This window comes from Anopheles arabiensis, chromosome 2 (assembly GCF_016920715.1).
Source record: "Anopheles arabiensis isolate DONGOLA chromosome 2, AaraD3, whole genome shotgun sequence".
NCBI classification, from domain to species: domain Eukaryota; kingdom Metazoa; phylum Arthropoda; class Insecta; order Diptera; family Culicidae; genus Anopheles; species Anopheles arabiensis.
In genome coordinates, this window is record NC_053517.1 from 50,165,798 (window position 1) to 50,192,380 (window position 26,583).

The 26,583-nt window shown below is 47.0% G+C and overlaps 1 protein-coding gene across 2 annotated transcripts in view; it reads right to left on the reverse strand.

The window, feature by feature from the left end:
* LOC120894954 (GATA-binding factor C) overlaps positions 1-26,583 on the reverse strand; it is a 97,349-nt gene that overhangs the window by 15,982 nt on the left and 54,784 nt on the right. For both annotated transcript variants that reach the window (XM_040297871.1, XM_040297870.1), the window contains exon 4: positions 17,843-17,994. In XM_040297871.1, coding sequence (XP_040153805.1) covers positions 17,843-17,994 — 152 coding nt within the window. The remainder of the gene's footprint in view (positions 1-17,842; positions 17,995-26,583) is intronic.

Sequence of the window (26,583 nt, forward strand, 5' to 3'; positions counted from 1 at the left end):
GCTAAGGGGTGCAGGCCAAACACTGGGAAGGTATAAAATAAAACCAAATCTTCCTGGCTTGGGGAGGCCTCCCGAGCGAGCAAAAGTTTTCCTTACGCCAACTCCACCCCCCCCCCCCTTCCCTACGGGACCGGGCTGGAAAACAGGCGAGAAAAGGATTCCTTAACGATATAAATTATTCATGCTGCAGACATGTTTGGAGAACAAACAATTTCCACACCCAGCAGCATCAAGATAAGGGGGCCGTCAGATAGCAAACGCAAAATGGTGGAGTAGACAAACGCGCGCGCGTCAGGGATGCTGTGGTGGGCCGGCGCAAGGTGGAGGGAAGCTGCCCGGAGGGAAGTGAAACTTTGTCGCTTTTCCTACTTCAGTTGATGGGAGTGTGTTTGTGCTGCTCCGTTTACTCAGCTGGCAAACTTCTCTATGTTTGTGTGCCTTCTCTATGTGTGTGTGTGTGTTTGTGGATGTCTTGATGGAGGGAAAACAGCGAAAACTTTTCAATCCCGTCTTGTGCGCCAGGAACACGCCGAGTGCGGGAATCCTTGTCAGAAAGTTTATCTTATTCACTCCGCTCACTGCTCCTTGAGCACATCTTGAGCCCCAGCTCTAGCTCATGTCATTTCGGTTGAATTATTTCACTCGCGAGGGTGTCCTTTTTGGACCTGTACGCGCATGCCAGCGTTGTGTGTGTTGGTGTCGGTGCTTTGTTGGGCGAGAACTGGCGGGAATAAAATGTTACCCATTACATAAAAGAACCCTCTTTTTTCATCTATCAGCATCAGCCCCTGCAAAGGAGGACGCATCAGTCGCATCTTCGCCTTTACCTTCAATGCTACTGCTCACCCTATCTCCCTGGTTCCGGTGGATCGGTATCGCAGCATCGGGGATACCGATCCGATCCAGACAGCCAGCATCTAGATAGGAAAGGGCAACGCTACGATACGCGCATGCCCCACAAACCGTGTTGTGGTAGTTGTTTGGCACGCACGCAGTTGCGCAAAAAATCTATCCACCAGCCGCTTCCCTTCTTCTTCTTTCCAGCCTCATCCACCCCTGGTCCAGGCAGATGGGTGATTTATTTCCCTTCGCCCGTTTCGCGGGCGTCGTTCGATGGAAGTCGAAGGGGAAAAGATGAATCTATCTCTGGCTGCCATTTTGTTGGCCGTAGTTTCAACAGCAACAAAGTATTGCTACGTTGTGCAGCGTTTATCCGAGAGTATTGCTGCAAGAGCATGTCCGATTTCCTTCAGAACTGAAAACAATCACTCGAGACCCTTCTCAAAAAAAAAAACGGCTTCGTGCCGAGAGAGGGAACTCTTTCACCGTCGCTTGATGGACGTAAATCAGCTTCCATTAGTGAGAAATTTTCCCTTTTTGATTGATACGCTTTCACGGGCCCGCGCAAAAAGTAAACCCTACCGTGGGTTCAGCGTGCCACCGCCGACTACCTCGAACGAAACCCGGCGGGCGGTAGTCATAAGTTTTGGCTACCGAAAACCTTGACGCCATTCGTGAACACCCATTGCTGCCACACCCAATCCGAGGAGAATAGGGAAGGGACTAGGTAGGGAGCGGTGGAATTTCATCCCGCCGAGGAAAACTTCTACAGCTACGGTAGCTACCGAAGCGTAGCATTCCAAAACAGCCATACCTTCCGAAGCTTTCAGGGGAGAACTCAGAGTCAGCTTCATCAGCCGAGATGGCAAAAACAAAGAGAAAATCAAAATCCATCGCCATCCGGCAGAAATAATAGACAAAAAACGGACATAGAGCAAAGGCAGCAGCTGTTGCCCGCTTCCTTCTCCTTCGTTTCACGAATTGAAATAACACGACCGATGGCTAAGAGGAGAAGGAGGAGGAGAGGAGCCCCCCTCAAAAACAGACGTCTTGGAAACGTCAAAATTCTTGACATACCATTTTTACCGCGTTCGTTACGTGCGCCTGTACTGCTTCGTGTGACGAACAACACAACTGCCGCGCGTCACCGCCACCGGGCCTGCTGCCCAGTGGCATTTCATTAATGAAATTCGCTGCCACGGGCGAATAGATTCACCGGGCTCGGACCCCCAGTTCTCCCCTTCTCCGCTGTTCCGTAATGGCCCATCGGGTGCTATTGCTTGTTCCACGCAACGTCAGTCATGCCACAGTCAGTGACTGTGCAGCGGATTTTTTTGGGAGTACATGGCGTCGGATTTCTTTTCTTTTTTTTGGCTTTGCTGCTCCAAATACGATGCAGGGTCTCTAACGCTCTGCCGGACTTTTCAAACGAAGATTGGAAAAATGGCCCCACGTGGGTCGCCCCTACTGGAAATTGGGCTATCGACTCGAAACTCGTTTGTTTCGTGGTCCGTGGTCGGCCCGGACCTCCAACAACAATGGGTTTGCACTCCCCGCGGTCCTGTCCCCGGTCGGGGCAGGAAATTCATCACCTTCATAATTTATGTCCATCTTTTGCCGCTGCCACCCTAGTGAGAGAGGCAGTGTACAGTGTGTGTGTGTGTGAGTGTGCGGGTGGACGCTAGAACAGGCACATTATAAATTTGGTTTCGACTTTAATGGATTGTTGGATGTGTTTTGCTTTCTTGCGTTTGACGCACAACGAACGGGAACTTGCTTGCTGGTGGTGGTTGTGAATTTAAGCCGTCGTGGTAAAAGTATAAAGGTCTGGGTGGGAAGAGTGAGATTTCGGGGGAAATTTGTTTGCATTGTTACACTTGATGGAAACATTTTCATGAAATATTAAACGTTTCCATTTGTAGTAACGTTTAGACAAAGTTGCATGTTAGAATGGCTCTGATTGATGGATACTGAGTGAACAAAGGCTAAAAACAAGTCAAAGAATCTGGGTTTTAATTGCGAAAAATAATATGTTTTCATGATGTTAAAAATGTTTAAAATACGCTACAACCATCAGTACAACGCAGTAGGAGAATGCTTCACATATTTCAGTATAATAATGCAAAGGAAAGTGCAACTGCAACCACCGTACGATCGGTGCGTGTACGTATCGCATCGATGAGTGCAATATTTTTCAAATCAAAAAGAGGCGTGACAATTGCATCGTCCATTGGACCGCGGTAGCATGTCCACCGCTGCCAACTGCCCACCAGCGGTCCCCTGCCAGTCGTCCCGATCGGAACCGATCGTGTTCCAGGCGATCGATTGCCACGGTGTGTGCGTGTTACTTTGTACGTTTTACTTCTGTTTTTATCGCGTGTTTTCTTTCGCGCTCTTCCTTTAATTTGTTTTTGTTGGCAGACTTTTTGCGTTTGCGAAAATTGCACCGAGCCTCGAGGAGGACGGAAGGACAGCAGATCGGTGAGCTTTCCTGAACGGCTTGTTACACATTTTCCCAGGCAAGGCAAGGGGCAATGGCAAGCGAGCTGTTGCAGCATGCCTGGCTGTGGTTTACACTCCCATTGCAATGTGACATTATTCTGTGCAGGGAAACCCACACAAAGTACTCAAGGCACCATAAGTATGCTTGCACCGGTACACCGTGATCCTGTGTACCGCTTGTCTCCCTTGTTCCCTTGTTTGTTTGTTGCCTGTCTGTCTGTGCCTTCTTTGCCTCCTGCCTGGTTCTTCTCCATTCCGCTCGGTGGCTTATTATTATTGGCCTGCCCGTTCACCTGGAGCTGGATGAGCATCGTATTCGATTATGTGTGAGAGCTCTTCGCCTTGCCCCTTCTGGGACGCCACCGAGAGTGCACCAAGCGGAATGAAATAAGGCAGAACAAGGCACTTCACGCAAACGAAGAAAACAAGTACAGGTCAGCAGGGACGAGGGCCTATATGGGAAGAGCGAACGTTGCAAGCGTTAAGCAGGATTTCCGGAAGACTTTTTGGTCTTTTGATTGAATTCCGAGGCAAATCGGATTATCGTTAGCCGCCAACAAACCACCAGTGGAGTGGAATGGTGCGGATTAGATTGTCATTCAATGTTGTCCCATAATCAGCAGCACCCCACGGGTGCTGCGGTGGCATCACGGAACGGAACGGTGTGCCGACAAGAACCTTCCGGCACGATCCAGCCAAAAATGTGTCCTTCAAACATATTTCCAATGACAAACAAAAAGTTGGTCGTTGCGGTTGCGTTCTATTTAATTTCCGCAATTTTGCCATCGCAGCTCAGCCGGGGTCGTTGTGGGTCGCTCGGATCGGATTAGCTGCGACCTCGTTCGACTCTGGAACAACACCCGTTTCGGTAGCACACCGGCGTACCGTGGTGAGGAGCGGTCGGCTTTCCAGCTTTCGAGGCCACTTCCATAGATTGAATATCCCGGGGAAGCTCTATGCCTTGCACCAAAGCACACACACTCTGACACGATTGGTCCGTATTGCTGGCGGTCGTGTTCCTTATTTGTCTTGGCTTCGTAATTTCTTGGCAATTTATTGAGAGCTCACGTACCGGCGAAGATAGATTCCAGCGAATAGACCGGGCGAAAAGCTATTCCGCACACACGGTACTAGGAAGCGCGGGCCAACCCGGTGGTTTTGTATTGGAAAAAGTTTCACTTCGCCTCTTCCATAAGCAAAACCTTCGGGTAGGCGCTACAGAACGTGTACCGAACGTCGTGGGAGTTTTGGTACGAGTGAAGGTGGATAGTAAAATTAATAAGGTGCGTGGCTTGAGGTTATGGCCTCATTCTGTCGGTTGCCTGGTTGAAACAATAACAATCGTTGTTCATATAAAAATCACCTATAATCTAATAAATTGATAAAGAGCAACGAGCAGACGACGACGACAACGACGTGCGCGATCATGAGCAAGGACGGGAGGACGGTGGAGAGTACAGAAACGAACCAGGAGATGGCACGATGGCAAAAACAACCACGACGACGACGTCTATATTGGCTTTATCCAAATCGTTCCGCTGCACATAAAGGAAGCGTCGCGGGTGAAGCGGGAATTGGGCGGTTGGGTAGGGTTGGTTGGTGCTCAGGGCGCCTATTTAGTGGGCCATTTCGGGTGCTGCTAGCATACAGCAGAGAAAGAAGGGTTGAGTCTCATTCCACCGTACCGGCGGAAAAGGTAACATCGGTTGATACAAATTCCATTACCTTAGTTGGATTTTGTGCAAACGACCACGAGCTCGTAGCGCTTCCCTGGTGTTTGCCTGCCGGTGTAGTGGGGACTGGTGTCGCTAGTCGCTGCTGTTGATGTTATTATGGTAGTAATTTAACCACATTTGCCACCACCACCACAACGTCCCACCCTGTGAGCGCTTTGTGCAAGGGTACAAGAAACGGGAGACTTTGCCTCGTACTCCAATCAACCCAAAAGGAGAACGGTATGCTTTTCTGCTTGATGATTTTTTCCTGCTTCTTCTTTTTTACATCCCTATATCGCTTTTTCTATCCCCATTCATAACGAATATCTTGCCCCGGCACAGGCACACACTGCATCGTTACGCCGAGCTATCGCGAATTTATGATACACAAAGTGTAATTTTATTATAACCATTTGTTTCTAGTCACGACGAGGCAGGGCGAGTCTTTCCGTAGACAATGAACCTATGTTCCAATGTGGGTTTGTGTGTGTGTGTGTTTTTGCGCGTTGTGTGCATACGAAAACAAATCTATAACTAGCAACAGCAGCACCAGCAGCAGCTTCACCACCATATGGTTGTAGTTGTCACGTAGTATCACGTTTCATATTGCTCGTTTTTAGCGGCCGCTTAATTCCTTTCTCTTTTATGCTTAGCTTATGAATATCGATAGGAATTGTAATATTGATTTCACGAAATGGAAGTGTAAAATTGTTGTTTTTTTAAACACAGTTTTCAAAACCCCAATATTTATATGAGCGTTCCTTGTACTTCACAAGCTGCCATTTCTCTCATTCGCTGCGACGATGAGCATTTGGACTATCGTCAACGCCATGGCCATCGAATTGGCACGATTGTCTCCGCAAGATGTACTTGGGTGACGTACGGGACAGCCATACATAACCAGCATAAGCAATATTCAATTTCCAGGAACTCACTGGAAGGCTTGCAATCGAACCTTCGTCTTCTAGCCCCAACGTGTGCCAATCGTACTGACCGGCCATTGAATGTTGGTCTTACACCAAACAGGAACATACTCCAACAGTGGATGGGGTGAGTGTATAGGGCCACCTTTTCACCTCCCAGCCCCCCCTCGGGCACTCTGTTTCGTCATACTGAGAGTGACATTGATTTATGCTGGTGGTACGGTGCGTTGGAGGCATTGTAGCTATGTTTGTCCTCTCCTTCTGTTTCTCTCTTTTTTATCTCTCTCTCTCTCTCTCTCTCTTTCTCTCTATCTTTCTCTCTTTGTCTCTCGCTCTTTAACAACTGTTTCCTGAGTTATTTCTCTCTTTACGTAGTAGTATCAAACGAAAACCTCATTTTTTCAGCCCTGCCAAACATTGATTTTTCCTCTTCCACCCGCAATGCGTGTTAAAAAAAAGAAGAAGACCGGCTGTTCCCGCTGGATGTGCAATATTATGCTGCTGCCACCACACACAGTATCACTTCGAGGCACTGCCGATAGGGATGCTTTGCGAAAGGGAAGGGGTTTGGTAAGGTGAGCTCTCAGATGCTTCTGCGCACAAGAGCAACAAGATCCCGTGGTGCCATTAGCAAGGAAGAGGGCAAGGAAGAGATGTGCATGTGCCGGGTGGGGCGAACGCAGAGTCGCAGCAAGTGAAAACGATGAGGTGTGAAAGAAACTTTGAAAAGTTGAAAACAAAAACGGAAAACAAGGGGACGGGGGGAGGCAACCAAACTACAGCACAGAACGGACTGAAATTGAAAATGCGAGAGAATCTGCATGGGGGAAAAGAATGAAACTGACCCTCGCTTGCCGGCGGGCCATGGGGGTTGGCCACGGTCGACGCGGTAGTTAAATTATGGTGTTAAAATATATGTTACATAAAAGTTTATAAATTTCCGTAAAGCCCAGACAAAAGCATCACCCAATAGCCGGTGGGTGAATGGGTCCATGGTTTCGCTGCTGTGCGCTTTGTTTTGGTTCGTTTCGCGGTTCCACAACTCCACGAGCAGTGGGGCAGTGTTTCCGTCCGGCATCTGCATGCAACATGGATCGTCGGTGGGGTGGGTAAGCTTAGAATAAAAATTCCCTCCCGGTAGAGCGAATGACAACACCGTTGCGCCGCATCGTCTCCAGTCCGTTCCGGCGCAAATGAACCAGTGGTTCCAAGAGCGTTTGCTACAGCCACCCGAAGGAACCATATTTCACCACGAAATCCTCGAGTGGCGAGTTTCAAATGCGAATAATGCTCGTACCATTCATCTTGAACCAACCCTCCCCCCTCCCTCCCCTCAAACGACAAAATGCCGTCCAAAAAGGGCAACAACCACGAGCCCGAAAGCTGACAACTATATTAGCGCTACGGCTATGCGAGGAAGTTCTCCCTCCCGAAAGGAATGATCGCTGGAAATCGCCTTCAAACCCTCCTTCGTTTTGCCATTTCATTCCAGCGAGCTGGTCGACCATGCTGGGGCGTTTGGACTTAGGATCTAATTTATTGGTCCCAACGGTATGGTGTGGTTGCGCCGCACCATCGTATCGAAGGTGCCGATGTTGATGGTTGCACATTGCACAGCGCAGCACCCGGTACGGTACCGGCACCAGGCCCGCTGACAGTGCTGCGATTTGCCAGCACGATCTCCCGAACGGTGCGGCGAGAGTCACCAAAATGCTAATTGGAATGTATCGCGTTTCAATTTCACTGGAAATTTGTACTCCCGCAAAAACGACCCCTCCACATAGCGCGGACCCGAAACTTCCGCGCGAAGGATGTGTGTGTGTGTGTGTGTGTGTGTGTGTGTGTGTGTGTGTGTGTGTGTGTGTGTGTGTGTGTTTGATTTTCGGGGAAAAGGGTAAACACCCCGAACCGTCTCTCACGATTTTGTTGCGCCTTCGATGGTCAATTTTATGTTCGAAAATTAATTAAATTACTTTTCGGATCCACACCGAGCGTCCTGTATCGAGAGGCATTTTTCCTCGTTTGCTGCGGCTGATCGGATGATCCGCATCCAGCAACATGAATGGGGAGAGCTGGGGTAAGCAAACAGCAAACCAACCGTGAGATCGAAGGTGATCTTGGATTGAAGATCTTGCGCGGATCTTCCGCCCCTACCCGAAACGGGTTGGTACGGTTGCTCGCAGACGAGGTCGTTTCGGGCGTATTTAACCTCACTACCTACACTACAAACGCTTATTTTCTGCGCTCGTTTTAAACTCGTGTTCGACACAATTAAAACCACATAAAAACCTTGTCCCCAAACGGCTGCTGCTGCTGCTGCTACGACCCCCTCGTAATGGGGTAAGCATTATCGAACAAGCTAATGAATTCTTCGAATTTGTAAGGCAGAAACCGGGAATGAGAATGCATGCCACGGACTTAGCTCCCCCAGGCTTGTGCTTATTCGCGAAAGCAAGTGTTTCTTCTAGGTATAGAGATGTCAAGCCCGGTGGATCGCTTCCAGCCGATGCAGAGGGAAAGAACACTGACGAAGCACAACGATACGGTTGAAAATTGTTTCTTCGACCTTGGTGTGGTGTAGTCTTACGTCAGTTTGGTTACGCTTTGGTAAGGTTTGGCGATTGCTATGCTAATAACTTTGCCCAAACAGACTATAAACATGTCTGCCCGCTCGGCGTCGTCGTCCGTCATCGAATCAGGCCCGGGCTCTTCCGGGAGCAGTACATTCGCGAAACAACTCACTCAACAGGGCCTCGAGTCGAGAACGCAACCTTCCTTTTGTGTTTTGTTTTTATAGTAATCGTGCTTTTTGTTGTTAAATTTGAAGCAATGTAACATCGTTTGCTCTACCATTAGAATAGTCCACCGGCTGCACCGATGTCTCTACACTGGTCTACCTGTGCCGGCAGGCCAGCGCGGTATGATGAGCAAAAACTGATTTATCGATAAATTTTATAACCCAATAATTAACATCATTAACATAACGGACCCACTGCACGGGACTGGAGCGGAACCGTCGCCCATCGTACCATTGCCGCGCTGGCCATCGTTCATTTGCTGGATATTGCAGCAGAACGGAGCGAGGATGATGAGGTGAGTTCAAGACCTCGCCCGGTGCCGTGCAATCAACAGTAAAGCAAACCACGCGCACCAGCGTGCTGCCGACCTTGCGACCTCTTTGACTGTTGGTGCTGCTCCTCCTGCCGCAGCTACGGCGGAAGTCTGATGACCCCCCAAGCATAGCATGTCCCTTCGTTTCGTTTCGAGCGGCTCATTTCACTTTCCTCGCACAAATGCGTTCCTAATAAAGCAGTATTTATTCAGGCGATGCTACACTACGTAGGCACATTCGTTGTAATATGTAAATGAATTCCCAGAAGCAGTGAATCTTGGCTCACGTTTCTTTCGTACGGAAACAGCGTTCCATGCTTGAGGTAATGGTAACAAAAAGTTTTCCTTCCACTGTACGAAACTGTTTTCGGGGGAATTGCGCATTCGAAATCAGACCAACGTCAAGTAGAATCAATTACTTTTTCAGGGTGTTGATTTTTTTACTGGAGAAAGTTTTCCCCCAAAACGTTTGTGACCAGTTTTGTGCGAAAAGCGGAGGGAAACGGTTTGCATTAGAATGCCGTTTAGCGTTTCAAGTTCATACCAATGTTTGTGATAAATTCTTTGTTAGAGAACGGTTGTAGTTTGCTCGGTTCTTTTTTGTAGAATATGTTGCTTTCCTAAACTTCCATCGAACACCGGTAGTCGTACAGAAGGCTTTGGTGTCTCAAACAAAACCAGCAAGCTACCTTTGATAAGACACCACCAAGCAGCGTTAATGCAGCAAAAGCCGTACCTATTCCTAACCTAATCTGCTCACTGTATTCCGTCATCCGTGACGAAGATAGATCCGCGGCAGGTTAAAGTCGTGCGGTTCACCGAAGGCATCATAGGCAGCTTGTTAACTCTGGCGACCCAAAGCCCTAGCAGGAAGATTGGAAGACGAACCTCGGGAGCTATCCATCTTGCATTCCCGGTGTCTGCCCGGCATTCGGATGAAATCGTGATTATCTCAATGTCATTCGAGGGCTCATTCATGCCACACACTACACATGGCGGTTGACAGACTGAATGACTGACTGACTGACTGGCTGGCTGGCTGGCTTGCTGTGTGTTTGGCTGTGTGACTGACTGGGCTGACGTTTGTGCTTGACTTCTATCGTTTGCCATTCTGGCCCACGGTTCGGTGTGGCCTTCTCGCAGGAAGGGGTGACGCCAAATCGCCCATCGCCTTCAAACTGACGCCCGGTGATCGCGTTCTGCGGTCGATGGGGAGGTGGGAGGCATTATTGTTTTACCATATAATTTATGCACTTTTGTACAATTATTAACCATCACGAGAAGCACCGTGCGACATGAGCCTCGGTGTCTAATGAACGCATGATGTATGCATACACCCTGCGCAGGAGGGGGGCTGTGGAACTCGAAAACACGACTAATTTACGATCGTGCCGATTTAATCGAGCTTGTAATAGATTGAATTAAGCAGATCCTCAGCTGCTCGTGCCACCGGTGGCTCACTGTTGTGACTACGGAGCACTGAGGGTTCTCTTGCGGGATGTGCGAACGTGGAGATTACCGATCACGTACCGACGGCATCATCTTACTGCATCATCATCCGTCTAGCGTCAACCGCGCTCGGGGTGGATGAAAAAAGCTGACTTCGAGCATGCTGAAATGAACTCTGGCAGAACCCCCGGGAAAGAAGTTGGGCGCCACCGGTACATCACTATCACTGGCAGTGCTGGTGCAAGAACCGGTTTTACCGATTGTCTCAAACCCGGCGTTTACCATAAGGATCTACTGCGGGTGAAGTGAACAGGGTACAGTGAGAATGAGCGCGAAGTTCACGATGAACTGGCACACCTGCGCAAGATTTCAAGTGTATCATAATATACGGCACGATATGGCCTTGGTCACATCTGGAAAGAACGATGGGAGGCGAGAGGGCGGTCAATGAATCACATTGAGATATGTCACCAGAGTGTTTATAGCTGGTGCTTGGCTCTCCAAAGAGTAACTACCTGACGTGAAGCAAGTTTGCTACACTGAAAACAGGGCACATTCCAGCGGTGGAGTTCCGATAGGACAGGATAATAATGTTCGAACGCCAACCCATGCTCACGCCAAACCAACACAGACATTTGCGAATGTTTTCCAGCGGTCAGTAGACGTTTAGCATATATTTATCATCATATTGACGGATGGTAGGAAAACCAAACGGTCAAGCCCGGCTCGGGTCGAGCGATTTGTGCGCTTGCTAGCCTCGAGGCTAAGGGCAGTTTGGAAACAATGTACAACAGGCCCAGCAGTACAGGGTGTACACTGCCAGCTCTACCATAGCAAAGGATACGAATCGGCCAACGCTGAAGGGAGGCTTGTGGCAGCAGTATTGGCCATGTTGTACAAGGTTTGAAAATTACCTCCAATTTACCGTAATCAGTTCCGCTCGCGCTTGCTTCGACGATTTGTTCACCGGCCACCCTTCTTTGCCTTTTTTTTTGTTCACTGTGTGGCCCCCGGAGATCATTGGAAGGTTCTTTCAAAACGTTACCCTGCTGGAACGGTGTCAGATATCAAATCAGACTCCAATATTCATCCGGCGCGGTGGACCCCGCGGTCTATTTAGTGTGACGTGGTCTTCACGAGTCAGCGGATGCGCACGTACCCCTTCGTTTGGATGTCAATTAAAAACAAACAAAACCATGCACCCGAACAATTAGTGGATAATTGTGCACTTCCAACTGTGCAGGAGCGGCGACGTGCCGACACGGTCGCGCATTAGTTTTTGGAGGTTTCTTCCTCGTGAGAGCACACTACTAGACCGAGCAGTGCTTCCGGGCCGCCGGTGAGTGTGTATTTGGGAATCACATTGGGGCAAATCAGCGCCACATTACCGTGGCCCACCAGGGGACTCGGGAGAGGGTAGCCGGTTGTATGGTAATGGCCGCCGATGATGATCCCCTAAGTGGCCACGAGAAGCTGCAGGGCGTGCACATTTTGGCACAGTTTGCTAATTAAAGCTTCATCCACTAGCAATATCTTGGGGTAGCCTTCTGGTAGAATGCTGGCCCTGCTAGCCGGCAGCATCCCGCTGTGCTCGGTTGGCTGCTCGGGAACGGACCCGGAACCTGCTACTCGAACGGAAGCTTTTAACCACCCGTCGACGTCGTCGACCGGTCGTGTTGCGTGCAGGCTACGCGGGAGTACGGGGAGCGCTGGACCCTCCACCCAGAACAGGGTTCGGTAGGAGACCGAAGAGACGATTCTGATGCCGTCGTTTGCTGCTGCTCATGGGCCCGATGAGAAATTAATTTAAATTAGTCAATAAACTGAAGAAAAGTAACAACGCTCTCCCGCCCCGCAGTCTCCGGCATTGTCACCCAACCATCATATTCCTGCGTTTCTTCAGCTTGAGAAACAAATGAAGCTGGGCTTGTGGGACGGGTGACTCGGCCACACTACGATCCTGAGAACCAATCTTCGGGAACTCTATACCACACCATTCGGATGGCGCCCCGCAGAGCGTGGGTACTGTTGAGGTTTGCTGATGCGTCGTTTGCAAGGCATTCGTCGTTCTTGGGATCCCGGGAAGGCATCGGTATCCCGAGCGCTTGCTCCAACCAACAATGACGCAGCCGTTGTGGACGATACTAATATTGCATGAATCATGGATTATTGTACGCGAACGGACAAGCCATAGCAGTTCTTTTTCTCTTTCATTTTTGTTGCGCAGCCTCGTTTGGTGTGTGTCTTATGTTTTCGACATTCCCGTGCCGTGGGTATGTTTTGGGAACCCGTGATTCGGTGAAATGTTGTCACTCACCTGCGCGATGGACGTAGCTCTACCACCCGTACCAGCGTTGCGTCCCGGGCGTGCCGTAGAATGGCACCGGTCGGTGCATGAACATATAAATATAATTCTTTTCGTTTTATTAGAGCCTTCGTAGGGGCTCACCGTTGGTGGATCATTTATGAGAACGAAATTGAGCAAGGGTGAACATGGGTGAACATGTATAAGCAGAAAAGATTAACTGACCTGAATCATAGTTGCATATAAATTTGTTATAATTCAGCGCAATTTTAATACGTATTGCATTGCTGTGGCAAAAGCTTGAAACGTAATCGATCTTTTTACACATTAGAATAAGTTTTACTACAATTTATAATTGGTTTTTTGTTTTTTCTGTTGGATTTTATCAAAAATGTTAAAAGGAAATCACATTTTCCATATGATTTATTACTAAATTTTATCAATTTCATACTTTTACTTGCTACGACATCATACCATTTCATACGACATTTGATTCAATTGTAGTAGATTATACATGCTCTGCGGCGGAAATCACCCAACCATAGTATCGGCCATTTATTTTGCCTCTAATGGTGATCATCGTGCGTATAGAACCTCAACCCATAGTTAGGCGACAAAAAATGACCTTCACAAAACACATTCAACCGGTTTTGTTGCACTATACTTCCGCTCCAGAATGAAAGCTCCCCATTAATCGGAGGTTGTTCAACGTTGTTTTAACAACGTGTCACCCACCTTCGCTGGACCGCGCGCGCTTAGCTTTTCCTTTGTGGGTCACTGAATTAACGTACATGTTCTTCAGAGTCCCATTTCGCTTCCGCAGAGGGAAAACAAATGCCTGTGCTCGGTAAAAGATACATCTAACGCACTTCTTCTAGCTCGTGGACGTGGAGAGACACACGATAATTACTCTTGTGCCTTTTGTGTATGTCAGAAACTCAAGTGGAGACATGTACAACATGCCGTCAAGGTGGCTTTTTTCATTTTGTATTTCGATTGCTTTTCCCTAGCTTTCTATCGCGGAAAGTACAATGCCCTCTGCTTTTGAACGGCTGTGGGTTTCGCTTTTCTGTTGCCAAGCTTTTCGGCATTTTTCGCCACCATCGTTTGGTGGGGCCCAGTGATGCTATTCACAATTATTAAGTGAAGATCTATGTAACTGATAAGATGGGGTCCCACAGACCCTGTCGAGTATGGTCGAGAGGACAAGAAGCGGGTTGCTGGCCGTACAATCTTCGTGTCTTTTACACTGTGTGGTACAAAAACTACCCCGTTTGCTCTAAATGTCCATGTCGGGCATCTTGTTGACCAGGACACAGATGTTGTCGATGTGTGGCGGAACAGAAACGGTGATAGAAAGAGAACAGACGAGCATGGGCAAAACTGTTTGCCTAGTTCTGAAAAATTCTGTAGCCCCTCGGTAATGTATGACGCTTTCTTTTGGTTTGTTTAGTGTCGCTTTGAAAAAAAGATCAAAACTCATTTTTTTTTAAATTTCAGATTAGATTTCAGTTTGAGACCGTAGAGCAACAGCCTAATAATTCTTTGTTAAACACATAAAAACACATTTATCATACTTCCGATCGATGCTTCACGTCTCCTCTACCGGCCAACACTGTCTGGGGTGTCGGGGCAACATGCAGCGCATACACCGTTCATGCGAAGGGCACGATGCTACATCGGGTTTTCTTTGTTAGGGTCAAAACAACCTGCCACAGAGCTACCATTAGCACGAGCAGGTGTAAATGCTGAGCAGCGCATTAGACCCCATAGGCAGACCAACCGGGCAGCTGCACAATTGTCTGGCAGCAACGGCTACCTAGCACCAAAGAGAAAGGTTAGCTCGCTTACTTCGGCCTACTGCGCTTACTTCCCGCTTCCGACGACAGGAAAGAGCTGCAAAATTATTTAATTGCCGCAACTAATTCATCATTCTACAATAAAAAAATATATCCCGCTACACTCACGGTTGGTCCAAAAGATCAAAAAGCGGTTGGTTTACACAATTGGTTGGGGGCCCGGACGGTAGTCGAATGGACAATTTGCAATCGAACAGCAGAATGCTTGTTTTAAATTGTTATTTGATTTGAATACGCAAATTCCCCTGTGCGCGGGAACGTGGATCCTCCGAAAAGTTGGGCCGCCGACATGCCGCGGCTAGTAAACATGATTGTCAATTGTGTGTTGTGCGCGGTGCTCCGGAATGCCCTTCGGTAAGGGTGGGCGCTACTGGGGCGAAAAATTACCGTGGTTCCTTCCCAACGCAAGCCCAGTTCACAATCGTTACCAAGCAAAGAAGAGTGATCGTTCGGCTGCGATAAGCGGATCTCGTAAGATCTTCCTACCGAGTTTTCGTTGCGTGTGCTGCGATGGCGCAACATACCATAAAGAAAAGCAGCAGAAAGACACAAAAAATAAGGTTTCAAGATCCCTCGAGCCAGCTCTTTGCATAGCGCCACGGCTTATTATCGTGGGTACGCATTCGCATTCTGGAGACCAGCTTTACCGAAACCGCAGCGCAAAAGCCATCTAAAAGCCGAATGGCTGCACCGTAGCAGCAGTGAAATAAATTAAATCACTTCCTTATTTATATCGGATGTAAACTAATTAAATCGAACAACATACAGAAACAACCTGTCCAATCGTTCGACCCGCTTCACCGTATTGGAGACTGTTCCTATTCGAGAGGATCGTTCCCAGACACTAGCTGGTTGCGGCGGCACTCGCAACATTCAGGGTAGAAACTGTTTCTTTTTGTGCAGATTGCACCGTGGCCATCATGGTCACTGGGATCATCGTTAGATTGTTCGCTGTTTTTTTTGTGCTACTCTGCACGTGTATTTGGGCGTTCATCCAATGATGCATTTTGGAGTGTCTGGGAAAAAGGGCTCGATCAGAAAGGATGCTGCACTCTGGCTTAACGCAACTTGCACGTAAGTCAAGATCCTTCCGAGAGCTTGGGAAAGCAGCAACCCTACAATTTTGCTTCCCAGCGTCAAGCTCGATCGATAGGTCGTCCCGGTCGTTCGATGGTGCCTTTGATTGATCTCTCGATCTACGGCACGGCAATTAAAACTGGGGCGCCCCCTATTTCCAGTTCGGGATGGGGATTAATTTCAAAGCTACGGAACGTTTAGCATGAACATCGATCGACGTCTGGCGCAGGAACAGGATTCTCCAACCAACACTAACAAACTTTTAAGGGCTGTGCATGAAAATTCAAATTATTCATAAATTCAAACCATATAAAGTTTTTTTCAGTACTAGAATTGAACATAATTTACACTGTTTTAGACTTTTATCAATATTTAATATAACTCCAAGGGCATCAACTGCCAACCACTATACTCATAGGATCATCGAATTGATTTATTCGATTTTGATAATGTTTCTCACACATGCTGGGCTTGTGTCTGCCCATCCTACTGACCAAACCCATCAGCAGCAGCCAGCTTGCCCATTCGGGTTACGGGGCTCGCGTCCGGTATGGGAATATCGATTGCTTCAGCTTCTGCTACGTCGACTGTCGGTTCGCCCAAACGTGAGGACGAAATGTAATTTTAAAGCTCATTCGTGCAGCAACACAAAAAACGCGCTGCAAAATAATCGATGAAACAAGCAGGAACAATAATCGGACAACACGCCTCCTCACCGAAAGCGCCTTTGCTGGGTTGCGAAATGAACCATTAAGTAAAAGCCAAACCGTTGTGCCGGGCAAGCTGTCGCATGGGATGAAAGCAAAAGTGCAATACTGCATAGGCGTACACGCCTGTCTCGCTGAGTGTCGATGGATCTCAAGGGAAAAAGTGGGTTTAACCTCGTTAAAATTGAAATCGGTATCGGTGCATGCTGGAAAAGCTATTCAGGACAAAAAGTGATACAGGGGACGGGATATTATTTTTACTTGTTCGTTATATATATAGTACTGAATAATGCGTTGAAGAGTTTGTTGAAGAATTTGGTTTGATTGATACCAAAATCATTAGACCAAATTTTAATATCACGGATTGAAACTGCTCCATATGTTCCGATTTAATCCGCCGATGCTCAGAGAGATATCGATCAATCCAATTAGCAGCAGTACAAACAAAACACTTGTCACCATCATCAGCTTGATTCGACGAGCATTTAGCGTCTGCGTTTGTTCAAAGGAAGGAAAGAGTAAAATGAACATAAATTCTTTGCAAGGAATATAAAAGCAACAACGAACAAACCAACAAAAAAACCCAACGAAGCTATCATCATGATATGACCAACAATCAAGATCATCCGATCAAGCGCCTGCCATTCGACGGGTAGGCACATTGGCTTCTGTTGTTTTGGCCCGTCTCACGCCATCATACGCGATGAGCGATCAGACGAGTCAAAATAACACCACCACAAACGAGATCCGCACACCTTGCCGCGCGTTCACCCGGCCGAAGGACTTTGGAACGGAAAACGAGATGCAAAAATTATCTTGTCGTTCTGATGATACTCATCGATATTGCTACTTACAATTAAAAATTATCATAAATATAGCGTGTTTATGAATCGCACACTGCACATCGGTCGTCTTCGTTTCCGTTTACTTTCGATGCATGCTCTCAATCGTAAGATTGTGCTGCTCAAATGAAACAGATGAATTTGTTACTTTACCACCCGAAACAATTCACCAGGGGTGTGAATTCTGCTGATTGTCACCTTGTGGTTTCCTCGGTTGCATTCCAGGTTCGGTCAGTTTTGGTCGATGTTGTTTCGATCTTGCATCATATCGGCAAAGAGTGGGAGATAACATTTCTTGATTGACACGCGATACGGCGAAGGTTTGCCGTGTGAACGTGTGAAATATTTGCCAAAAAAAAGCCTCGATACAACCAAGCACCGTCGTATTCTTTACGATCGTGTAAATGTTTGGAAGATGTTCGTGTGAACAGTGTGTTTTCATGGCAACTTTGTAGCGAGAAAGAAACAAGAAATGGGAGGGCATGTACGATAATGAAACTGTCAATACTTACGCTAACCAGTCTTCGTTTCGGTTTGATCAGTGGACGATTCTGGCCGTTCATTTTGTAGTAAAGTCCGCAGGCATTGCACAGATAGTGGCCAGTGCCGTCCCGTCGCCACAGCGGCGTCGACGTTGCACCACAGTTGACACACTCTCGTCCCTCTGTAGTGGTTAAAGCGTTGAAGAGAAGCAAGAGAAAAATGTTAAATTCATATCGCTAAATATTCACAATTTCATTATTAGTAGAATTAGTTACAGCACAAATGTGCATGAAATGTTAGTAAAATGTTATCAAAAATATGACTTTATGCATGTTATACAGTTCGTTTGATATAAGAAGGTTGACAATTTCTAAGCAACGGGTTAGATTCACGCAAACGCTGCTCATGTCTATTGAAATTAATTAAATTAGTTCGGCAGCAACATTAATTTCAATTTGACGTTGATAAATTGGGGAATGAAATCACGAAACTCAGAGACAGTTTGTGGTAGTCCGCAGAACGGTGCAGGAGCCGAAGCCGATCGGCCAGGGCATTGGAGGGAAAACAGAGGTAATAACAAACATAGCCCACGACTGGGCCTAGAAAATATGTCTCCCAAAACATTCCGTCGTCTCGGCCCCGTACGGGAAGGGACGGAAATAGAAGGCGCTTGCGACATCGACAATGAATGAGAGGTATATTCATAGCCAAAAGCAAGCGGTGGGAGAGAAACGACAAAAACGCAACGAAAACGGGGCATCATTTTTTATGCTGCCCGTACTAGACGACAAGGACGAACCACGGAGGCACTTGGGTCGTGCTTTGTAGCATCTTGTGGTGACACACACACAAACACATACACGCGCAAAGGGGAACTCGATCGATCGGGAAACATTTTTCCCACAACCCCGTACCGGTGCAGCGCCTCAGATAGAGGAGAACGATTGAGGACAGGCGGGGAGCGTTGGTTAGTCACCGGATTGTGTGTGAGCTGTGCTGCCCACTATCAAATATTAGTTAACCGTTTAACAAGTTATGGAATAAATTAGTCTCGATTTCGCTTTCGACATTTCGACACACTCGCGACAGAACACGTCGATTGTGTGGAATGGGTTTGGGTGTTGGGAGGCAGTTCGGTCGCCGGTTGATTCGCTTAGCTTCCGCGATTCTCCTCAGCAAGCTTTCCAACCTGGCAGGGCAGAGTTTGGTGGGGAGGAAGGGGAGGGCCTTCCAAAGCCCGATCATTCTTATTCCCGGTGCGCCGGACTGGCTCGGGTTGCGGAGGGATGGAGGGATAATTTTATTCAGAGAGAACAACATTTTTATTTCGATATTTATGTGATTTTCTTTGGTGTCGCGAGCTGCAAAGCATGGGGTATAGCTGGTGGGGCAGAAATCGCACCCCAGTTGGGCTTTAAGTATCTTGTTCTTGTTAATTTTTATAAGACATTGTTTGTTTCTGCCCGGGGTCCCCTATTCAATGGGCCCGGCATGGTAGCCAGTTAGACGGGCCAGGAGAATCTATTAAGAAAAATGTTATTTCCTTGATCATCGGCTACCCTGTTCGGGCATTGTGACCGTGGTGGCAGAGTGTTTGTTTAGTTTAGCTTTCACTGGTAACATTTTTTTTAATTTATTAAGTTTAGCTCCCGTTACGATCAGCAACAGTGAGCGAGACGGCAGATTTTGGCAGAACTGAGCAGCCGGGCAGAAGTTAGTCAGTTTTTTTTTCATTAATTCTTTGAGTTTTGTTTTTTTTACAAAGCAAATAATATTGAATGGGTGAGCTCTCGGGTCCTCTCACGAGGATACGTCACAGAGTGCTGATGATCCGTACGCGCCATTCTAGGCATCATTAAACACGATCGTATCTGGGAAGGGAAGAGAACGGAAATCAAATCGATTCCTTCTAATAATCATCATCCATAACATCATAATCACAGGTATTTGCCATATTTCATTCTGGTTGATGTGAAGGAAGACAAGGTTCGTTACCGACCGCTTGGTATAGCTTCCCAGTCGTGGTGGGAAACCAACTCAATGGCGAAACCGAAACCTTTCCCGGGACAACTTCCCCATTAGGCGATGCTCATGGGAACTAATTGGATCCCGTGACTTGGCTGTAACCTTAATAAATCGCATCGACTCAAAACTGGTGTAGGATTAGAGCTTGCGAATGGTGTAATATCAGGTGCAGAATAGGAGATTCCTAGAATAACGTTTAATCCAGCGCGGTTCCGTTAGCGCGAGGTGAAGAACGTTTTTTTCTTTCTCTTTAAAATCCACCTAATTTCCACTATTTCCATTAAACCTTCCGCAATATTTTTTTTTTACATCCCATGGTCAATCTGGACTAATAGTGTGAGTAAACCATTCTTGAGTCCATAATGTTAAGCATCATTAGCTCCGATGAGTCTTCTGTCGCCTGCAGACACAGCATCCTTTCAGAAATGACTTCGAAATGGATGTCCCCTATGGCCAATTTGCTGTCGAATTATTGGTCCGTTCCGTTGTCACCGAAACAGGAAAAAAGCCGTAAAACGTACGGTGTTATTCAATTTGACGAAACCTGTTAACCTTGCTGGAATATTCTAAACGTGCCACATTTGCACTTGTCCAACAGACAATGCTTGTGCGAGGGAATACATAGCAAATAACCAATCACAACTGTTTTTTTTTCATCAAACTTTATCCAAAAAGCAGGTGTAAGTTGAACAGAAACTGATAGTATATTATTTGACCGATTCAAAATGAATCTGGCTTAGCTAAACGGCAAGGAATAACCCTTCTATCCGTAAATTGCCCTTGTAGACACTGTGAATGGCCTATGGGTTTGGTTTGGATACGACGATATCCAATTATAACGATAGGATATGAAACTATGGGACCGTGGAGATAGAAATACGAGATCGCCGAGTGTGGTGTGATGATCGTCATTTTTCACTCCATTCTTCGAGCGATCCAACCGGAGGCGTACATATTTTCGGTAGCGATGATATAAATTAAAAATTTATTCATTTATATTTCGAGAAGCTTTCTCATCGTTCCTCCAGCACATCTTCTGCCGATGCTTTCTTTCATTTCCCGTTCTCGATCGTTTGTTTTATCCCATTTTGGCTGCTGGCATTTGTTGTTGTTGTGCTCGCTTCTGTTTCCGAGAAAAAATAAACCACCAACGCCACCAGCACGGCTGACCGCAGGGCCGCATTGGGACAAACCATCTAACCCAATGTCCCCGGGGGCCAGACGGTGGCAGTTTGGTTCGGATGGTTCAGTTTGTTTACCCATCCCAGTCCAATGTGCCCAGCGCCAGTGGCGAGGAAGTAATCACCGAAAAAAAGCCAAACCAAGACAAAACGCTCAACCTCCGGGACCCGACGGGAGACACCAAGTGGACCGTACCCTTCCTCGCAGACCCGCTGGTGACCGATAATAAATCAGTTACTTAATGATCGTTCCTAAATAAATCGCTGCCATCGTAGCCACCGTGTCGGTTGCGCCTAGCTTGGTACGGGCAGCAGAAGGCTCCCGAAAAAGGAAGCCAGGAGTTGCACGAAACGCACGATCGAAATGGCGAGAGGATCGTTGTCGTTGCCGCTATAGTACCCGTGTCTTGGACAGCGTTTAACCCGTGTGGCGTAGGATTACGGCGTTGGATACGCTGTTATCCAAATCCAACAGGCTTGTACGCCTGTACGGGCTAAAGAATTGTCGTCGCGTACGAGTCCTTCGTTCGATGCAAGGGCTGAAGATTGTTTCGCCAGCGCTACGATGATCGCGAAGATGGCGAAGACGCCAGAACAGGGAGAGAACGAAGGAACCGTCCGATTGACTAATGTTTTGTTTAACTCGTATAAACAATGTGTTGAGGACAAGTTACAGGTATTTAAACATTCTTTGCTTCCTTTCCCATCTTTCGATCGTTTTTTTTCTCTACTTGGTTATTCCAGGTGGGATAATCGTCCGTTTGTGGAGTGTAACATCGGTGACTAAATTGACTCTGTAAATTCTCTGGATGTGGGAACAAAAGTAGGAGTCAATAAAAAAATTGCTTGCAGTATGTGGATATTTGCTTTTGCAATATGTTGAGTGTGAGAAACTTGCTCCAAAAATTCTTACCATGTTAGCAAATTTTGCCGGTAAATAAGATTGATTAGCTATTGCATTTTTAACACCAAGCAAAAACAAATATCATTATATTATCTATACACATTATAGATAACATTCCATGGAAATCAAACACTAATGAAGCTATGAACAGTACGCTAACTCGAAGGTTGTTAGCACGCGCATACGTCCATGGCAGTGAATCGCTATAATGTTATGCAAAATTCTTAATTACTTCTACTTCACTGCAACCGGAACTGTCGATGGCTGCTAGACGCCGACACGCGTGCAGAGGCATTCTAGAATTAATTAATGTTAATGCTCTGCTAATCGTCGATCGATGCACTCTGGGTCGCTGAGAAACAACAGCACAATTATGCAACGGGCACACTGGTACACTTGAAATTATTTTGGAAGGTTTCACACATACGGTGGTTTCATTGTTTCGAGGTTAAGCTAAATTTGGCATGGCGGAATTTTCGTGTTTGTTATCGCAGGCGGATATAAATATTGTTATACTGCTATGATCCATTTAAGCCGAAATTTTGAAGTCATGTTTTGACTCAAATCGAATTGAGTGCATGTTTTCCCTATGAACATATAATATGATCGAAGAAACGAATGCTTGATAGCCAGCAATCTTTCAAAATGAATTACGAAAATTGTTTAATCTGAAAATAGACAAAGGACTACAGTAACACTGATATGGAAGTTGCTTTTTTCTTTGTCTGCAAGCAATCCCCGTTGCAGTAAGACATAGACACGCTGTGTAGTGGTGAAACACAATATCAAACAACATCAACATATTATTACCAAACACAAAAGTTACGAAAACAAAATCAGTATAACAACGTAATGGGTAACTTAAAGAAAATGTAACACATAACAACAACTGGCTAAAATCGAACAAAGGTATAGAAAATTTCCCACCGGTTGCAAATGCGGTCCGAACCGTAAACATGTTTTGGGCGAGGTCATTCTAGAGCTATCGACAGAGGGTGAGAGCGCCAGGGCAGAGTCAGGTAGAATCAGGTGTCACCACGAATTGCACTGAAGTAGCACCGACTAGGCGGATCAGTAGGAGTGTTGCACACGGAACTGGAAGCTTTGTCTGCGCGTAACATATTTTTTCCGTGAAGTACTTTGGTAAAATTTATTGCGTAATAAATTTAACCTTTTTTTGTTGCTGCTGTTGTGTGGCTACACTTGAGCAAAAGAGTTTTCTCACTCCTTGTTTTGTGTGTGTGTTTTTTGCTTCGTTGTCCTTTAGTCTTTTCCATCCTACCTGTAGTTATCTTTTTTGCCTTTTTACATCCTTCCATAAGATGTGTATTGCGTTTTAGCGTATAACGGTGCCAAGACAGCATAAGGTGTACTGTATGGTATACTCCCACGACAAAATTGGTACGTTCAACAGCACTCACACACACTCAAACACATACATTCTATGCTGGCCATTGTGTGTGCACTGGAAGATCGTCTGCGCAATGGCATCTAAACCAATTTCGTTTTGGACCAGAAACAGGAGTTTACACCGACTGGTCGTGATTTAAGCTCGAATTTACCCAACAACTCGGTGGTGATCGTAAACAAGCGATCATCTGTTGCTGACAAAAAGGAACGAACTGCACTAACAAGCACGGTTGGCAATTTCATGGTTAAGGACCATGCACCTTGGCTGAAATACAACGAACGAAAGCAATTGAGCAGACCAAACACACGAACGAGACGGTAAATGCTCAAACATCCAGCGCAGGGAAGAGGATGCAACACAAAACTATCCTCTCGATCGAGCCACGGTTGCTACGCTGACACGCAGTTCCCAAAAAAGGCTCTAATGCTGGGCTAAAGGTAAGCACGCTCAGGGATCGACATTTCAAAACTCCGAAAAACGACAAACGACAGCACAGAATTCCGAAAACTGTCACGCCGGGGAAAATATATGGATTTTAGGAATCCGACTTCTCCCGCCGCCTGGCTCTGCGTTCTTCAAGTCCCATTCGTTCACCTTGCCCAGATGACACACCGTCCGTGTCCTGAAGGATGATCGTGACGCAGTATAGGTAGAGGATCGGGAGGGTGCAAGAATGCCTCAATCTCGGGCCCATGGCGATAACTAGGTAGAAGTAGTTCAACACCACTTCTGGCACCAAAACTCTGAACCTTTGTGTATATGTTTGGTAGATTTATGTTGCCTTTGAGAAGATTGTGTGGCTACCTTTTGCTTTCCACTGCAACCGTCAGCCTCTCACCGGATGGTTTCGACTCAGGTGGCTAATTGGATTGCGTTTGGAAGCAACGTCATCAGAATTGTAAGGCGCCAACGGAAATAATTTTGTTTTGGTGCTTCCGATAGCATGTAAGTCAAATTTTTCGTTTAATCACGCGTTGCTACGCTTTTCGCATACTTTTCCCAACGAACGGTGCACATTCCACGGCTATCAGCTTTCGTGTTTTCAAGCATGTTTTCCTACGCCCCTGAAAAATGTCACGTCTGGTGTCATACTCCCCACACTATCCCACGGCTCTTGCCTCCGGTGCATGATTCAATATGATCCCATCGTAAGTGGCTTTTTAATTAACTTTCCATCCAGGGAGGAACAAAACAGCCCCGTGGAAAAGCATTCTCGAACGGAAAGCAAAATCGAAAACAATAACGCTAACATGTTTTCGTCTCGATCCACCAGCTCCTTAATCAAATATGCACTCCAGATTCGAGAGTGCCCCATGCGCCTCTATTGTTTACAGCCCCGGTTACTTCGATGATGCTTCGGCTCCGTGCTCCTCGCACACACTCTCATACACACTAACGCTGTATGCATTTATATGACATCATTTTCCGAGACACGCTTACTCGCATGCCGAGGGTATGCGCGAACAAAGCGAAACGGTTGCACGCTGCAATGCATCGCTTTTTTTACTGCTGCTGCTGCTGCTGCTGCACTGCTTCCTTCTACACCCATCAGGGCAGGCGCATATCGCTAGAAAACAAAAGCGCTACATGTGTTAAACGAATCGTGCATCACTTCCGCCCACCGGTCGCCCAAAGCGGCGCTCGATCTGGCCCTGCGCCCTTGCCACCGCGCACGCTGGAACTCGATTCCGAACTGAACTGTTTTTCAACAATTAACTTCGTGTTCAAGTTTGAATTTCCTATTATGAATGTGTGAACGTGCCACGGCGCAGTGATGACGGCGCTGGTCTTAACCGTGAAAATGCACGGCCCGCCCTTCAGTTAGCTCATCTCCGCTAGGCACTGATGCTTTCGCATGATTGACCCTCCACCGGAGAGTAAACGCACCAACACGCCGGGGAGCGTGTGCGCGGGGAGATTCGCCAATAGAGCATTGAGATTTAATTTATGGTTGTGAGAGAGTTGCCACCTCTCCAGCAGCCCAACCCATCCAAACCAGACAGCCAGCCCAGGCACCTGCGTTAGCGTCTTGGTGGTCCTCTATCGCCCCGTTTTTTTTTCAAGTGCGTTGTTTTGCTACACTGATTTAAGTTCAGTTTAAGCTGTAGGTTAGATGAATAGCCGCGCGGATAGATGTGGTAGAAATATCTATATAGTTCCTTTCCACCTCACCGCACAGTGCGCAAGGTGTGTGAGGTGCGCTGTGCCCCGGTTTGCGGTCTCTCAGCTTAATTTATGCGAACGCTTCAATTGCTACAATCATGAGTGCACGTTGTTTCTAATACTTCAGAGCGCGTGTGTGTTCTCTCTATCTCTCTTGCACTCTCTGTGTCTCTCTTTCTCTTTGTTACTCGTCACCGTTTCGTATCGCTTCAGTTTCGAGGAAGACGCTACGAAAGAAGGCACTTCAGTCACCAGCAACCGAACCAAAGTGCAATTGAGCAGCAAACTCGAGAACTAACCGCACCACCGTGTGCCGTACACGATGGGTCGCAAGTACTTTGTAAACTTTGGCAGGCAGAGGTTGCTACAGCTACAAACGGGCTGTTTTGGGGTGCAACCGGTCGGAACCGGCCCTGCGTTTACGCCGGGGGCGTTCTACCCTGCCGCGGTGATTTAAGGTCTTTCGGTGGTCTTTTTACACTGGCCCTAGCACGGTTCGTGCCGCACACTACGCGTCACGTAACAGATCGAACACGATGGATGCGTTTTTCCGGTGCAATAGCTTTGCAGCCGGAGAGCGTCCGCTGTAGGAATGATTCCGGTTTCGGGTTGTATTGCACATGCCTGCTACCTTTCCGGTTCCTGGCATGTGACTCACGGCATCTTGGGAAGGGTGACCTAACGCATAAAACTCCCCATTTCTTTCCCCCAACACCCCTATGAATTCTTTTGATTGTAACGTTACGTCTTAAACTGACACGGTTTGGAGAATTATTCGCTCAAAATGATTTGCATTGCACGGTCAAACGACTTCAGCAGCGAATGACTGCAGCTGCAGTAATCGTAAGCTGCCAGTTAACCTGCATAGGGTGTAAAATTATTGGGCCAAAGTGGTCATTCTTTCTGTGCCATCATTCTTCAAGGAGGTGTAATTATAAAATCACATAAATCTACTTTATTTCTGCCGAGTGTGCTGCAAAAGGTTTCGCCTTTTGCATGCTGATTAACATTCGACAATCGCTTCAGGCAAACAGGGAAGCAGTTGTTTCAAAAGAAAGAAAAAGAGACCAAAAGGGTGCGAGAGAC